General features: G+C 40.2%; 1 protein-coding gene across 1 annotated transcript; it reads left to right on the top strand.

Moving 5' to 3' along the window:
• Positions 1-303: 303 nt before the first annotated feature.
• On the top strand, positions 304-2,384 carry LOC135342941 (uncharacterized). The gene is made up of 6 exons (XM_064539833.1): positions 304-625; positions 675-974; positions 1,090-1,368; positions 1,427-1,636; positions 1,704-1,904; positions 2,113-2,384. Exons 1-6 carry the CDS (start codon positions 571-573, stop codon positions 2,382-2,384), a joined length of 1,317 nt encoding a protein of 438 aa, XP_064395903.1. The 5' UTR covers positions 304-570.
• Positions 2,385-3,423: the final 1,039 nt, after the last annotated feature.

Below are 3,423 nucleotides of genomic sequence, written 5' to 3'. Positions count from 1 at the left end.
CGTATATAGTTGTAGTATAAACCATGTTTCGATACAAGTATAATTATGTCATACTACATCACATTTTAAGTGGGTGCATAGGTGTAGTGGTCAATTATGCTATTAGCACACACTGACACAGCATGAGTTGTGGTTTGTACTGATACCTATATAACAGTGCACAACTAGTGCTAGTGACGTTTTTAGTAGAATGGAATGTGGGTAGGAGTTGGTGTACTCCTCTTTATGAACTCTACCTTGATAAGAATCTATAGGGTGTGTATTGGGTTTCTTGTCTCACGCATTCCCACTAAGGAATGAAGGAAAAGAAGCATACTGATCCACCATAACAGCAAGTGACAATTAAGTGGAAATTCAGATTATTTTTCCCGTATACTCCTTCCCATGCATTGGCATGCAATCAGCTCCAAATCTGATATTTGGCAGGATTTATATTTTCGAGGGCAGCCTGGAATCGAGGCAAGACATCACTATAGCCCACTCAATTTCACAGGATGTTGACAGTGCATGAGAGTTAATAGCTAACTTGCAAAGGTGCATTAATAACTATCATAGAATATCTAGTCCCAGATGAACTTGGTTAGAGTTCTCCTCCTGGCTGGCTTTAGCACTGCCAGTGCCACTGGTAAGAACGACTCCATCATTAGAATGTCCGCATTGAATGCTTTGTAAAGCCCAATATTCAGTGAGTGTGGAGAGACCATGTCCAATGGATACAGTCACTTTCACCTGCACTGCTCTTGGAGATGCCTTGAGATGGGAGCCGTCAGATGTTACTAGCATCACTATCCTCTCCACCTCTGATCTCAATGTACCCATCGGTGTATCAGGTTACACTGTGACACTGATCGCAGCCAATGATACTATATTAACATCTAATCTGTCAAGAACAGCAAAGAATGGGATCACTGTGTCCTGTGTGGGGTTTGTGCCTACTTTAAATACTATAGGATCTTCAACAATTAATTTGGTTGGTGAGTTGCATGCATACATGCAGCTATAAAATAATGAATCGGTCGCACTTTATCAGGAGAGCGTCTGAGCACTTTAGTCTGGAGGTCTTTGCACAATGGGTTCATCCCATTATAGATTTTCCAGCACCACCTTCCACCGTAAGACACTTCACTCTGAGCAGCTCAGCCAATAAAGTTAGTGTACCTGTACAGTGGGACCCTCCTACTGAGACTGGTGGTAGAGATGACCTCACCTACATAGTGACTGTCTCACCTCCGGCCCAGCTCTCTACTACTGTCCTCACATCCACCTCTGTCACTATGACTTCTCAATACAATGTGGACTACACTGTCAGTTTTATGGCTATCAATTGTGCTGGGAACAGTACAACTGTTGAGTACAACTTCAGGATTGGTACTATTATAATGTAATCTTTTCCCTATCAATTAGTACGTACCATTTTTTCTCTCAGAAATCTGTCCTGTGTTGACTACTGACCCCATGAACGGAGCCTTTGAAACAGTCACTAGCAGATTGCCAGGATCTGAAGTAATTGTCCAATGTGATGCTGGGTTTGGGTCTCCTAATACTATGGTGACATGTAATGGTCAAACACTGATGTGGAGTCCTGACCCTGAAGCTATTGTGTGTTCACCAATAATCCAGCCTCCTCCTTCAACTCGTGAGTTATAAGAATCTTCTAAGAAGCTAATCTAGCTAGCTCTCTCTTCGCTTATAATTCCATGCAGGTCCTCCAATGAGGTGCACTGTTCAACTAGGCCCACCACAGAACGGTACCATTAGTGATCATTCTGTACCAGCTGTTCCCGCTACACAAGTTACATTCCAGTGTGACAATGGACTGTTCCCTGAGGGGATAATGACTGCCACCTGTCTAGCTACAGGAGAGTGGGACAAGAATCCGGGGGAGATTATCTGCGGAGGCAAGTGTACACAGCAAAAACACATATGTTATATGGGATGCATCATCGTATTTTAGTGTTAAAATGACAGAAATTTATGTCATTTCTACATTAAATTTCAAATGATGCATTTTATTTGAGATGTTTTATGTTATTATAACGTATCTGTTTTTACTGTGTATATTCATTCATCACTTGTATTCATGTATCTACATTGATGGATCCACTTATACAGCTCAACCTCTCACCTTATTCACTCGTACTGACCTTGGTACTGCTGTTTCCGTTAGTGTGGTTGTCACGACAGCTCTGTTCACGATCATTGGATTTGGTCTTGGTCTCCTGATAATGTATTTGTTCATGCGGAAGAAAATTGTGTATCTCCTAGCTAAGAAGCAAACTAACGTTGGACCCACTGTACCAGCTGGTCCTATTTATGAGGAGGTGTTACCCAAAGAGGAGATTAAACTGAACTCTAATCAAGCATATGGACCAGTGGGACTGTGAACAGTCAGTTTGATCATGTGACTTAAGGTATAGCTATAACTGTGCATTAATTGCTATTCGCTGCAGTTATTTTGAGAATAAATAATTATTACAAGCAATAGAACATGCAGCATTGGAAACATCTGGTCATTAGAAAAACCAGCACGTGTTTTGTGGTATATCTATAGATATTATCAAGAGTTCTAGTGAACTCTTGATATTATTAAATAATTGGAAGCCATGAACTAAAACTAATTGAACCATGGTCTAATTGCATAGCAGATAGGAAAAGTGTATGGTGTAGTAATCAGGCCACAAGGTATTTGCAATGTGAGAAATTGGTAGAATTGGGGGAAACACCAAAAACGGTGAAACGAAAACTTGGGCTTACAAATCATTCACATGTATTTTTGTGATGATGTTCTCCAGAGTATGGAATTTCAAACTTCTGATAATGTTCTTATGGAATTTCAAGCAACATGAATTTTCAAACGATTTAGCACGCGACGGCTAGCAAAAGCAAAACGGACAGGGCCAGAAACTATATTATATAATTTGCACACAAAAAGAGTATATACTATCAGGAGCACATAAAGGGAAGGAGCATCTAACTCCCTATATACAGTTACTCAGAATAGCTGTTGTCTAAGTGGTGTATATAGTATAAGTACAAGCTGACAAAACCACAACACAGCAACATTTCTCTTACAAGTACTAGTACATGGTAATGATATTCACATATTTCACAACTACCGTAGATGCTCCTTCCCTTTATGTACTCCTGATACTATGCAGTGGAATCGCACGCCTCTTTTTACTGGAAGTAATAAATAAACATTGAGAACTGAATGTTGAAAAAATTACGAAGAGAATAAATTTGTCAATAATTGGAACTAATTAACTAAACTCAGCTTAGTCAGCTACATTGAGTTCAGACTTTTCCAGCTCTCATCTCAACATCTCTGAAAGAGAAAGTACGTACCACAAAAGCAAACATCGCCTCGATACGAAATACACCGCCCGTGCACTTTTCTCCGACATCAATGAGCACTGGCTTTGG

Source organism: Halichondria panicea, chromosome 1, assembly GCF_963675165.1.
Source record: "Halichondria panicea chromosome 1, odHalPani1.1, whole genome shotgun sequence".
NCBI lineage: Eukaryota > Metazoa > Porifera > Demospongiae > Suberitida > Halichondriidae > Halichondria > Halichondria panicea.
This window is presented reverse-complemented; position numbering and strand designations above follow the sequence as displayed.

Excerpts from the sequence above, each read along its gene's own strand:
- LOC135342941 (XM_064539833.1), top strand. The coding sequence starts at position 571 with ATGAACTTGGTTAGAGTTCTCCTCCTGGCTGGCTTTAGCACTGCCAGT. Across the intron at positions 626-674 it reads TAGCACTGCCAGTGCCACTG|CCCAATATTCAGTGAGTGTG; the intron begins GTAAGAACGACT and ends TGCTTTGTAAAG. Across the intron at positions 975-1,089 it reads TTCAACAATTAATTTGGTTG|ATTTTCCAGCACCACCTTCC; the intron begins GTGAGTTGCATG and ends ATCCCATTATAG.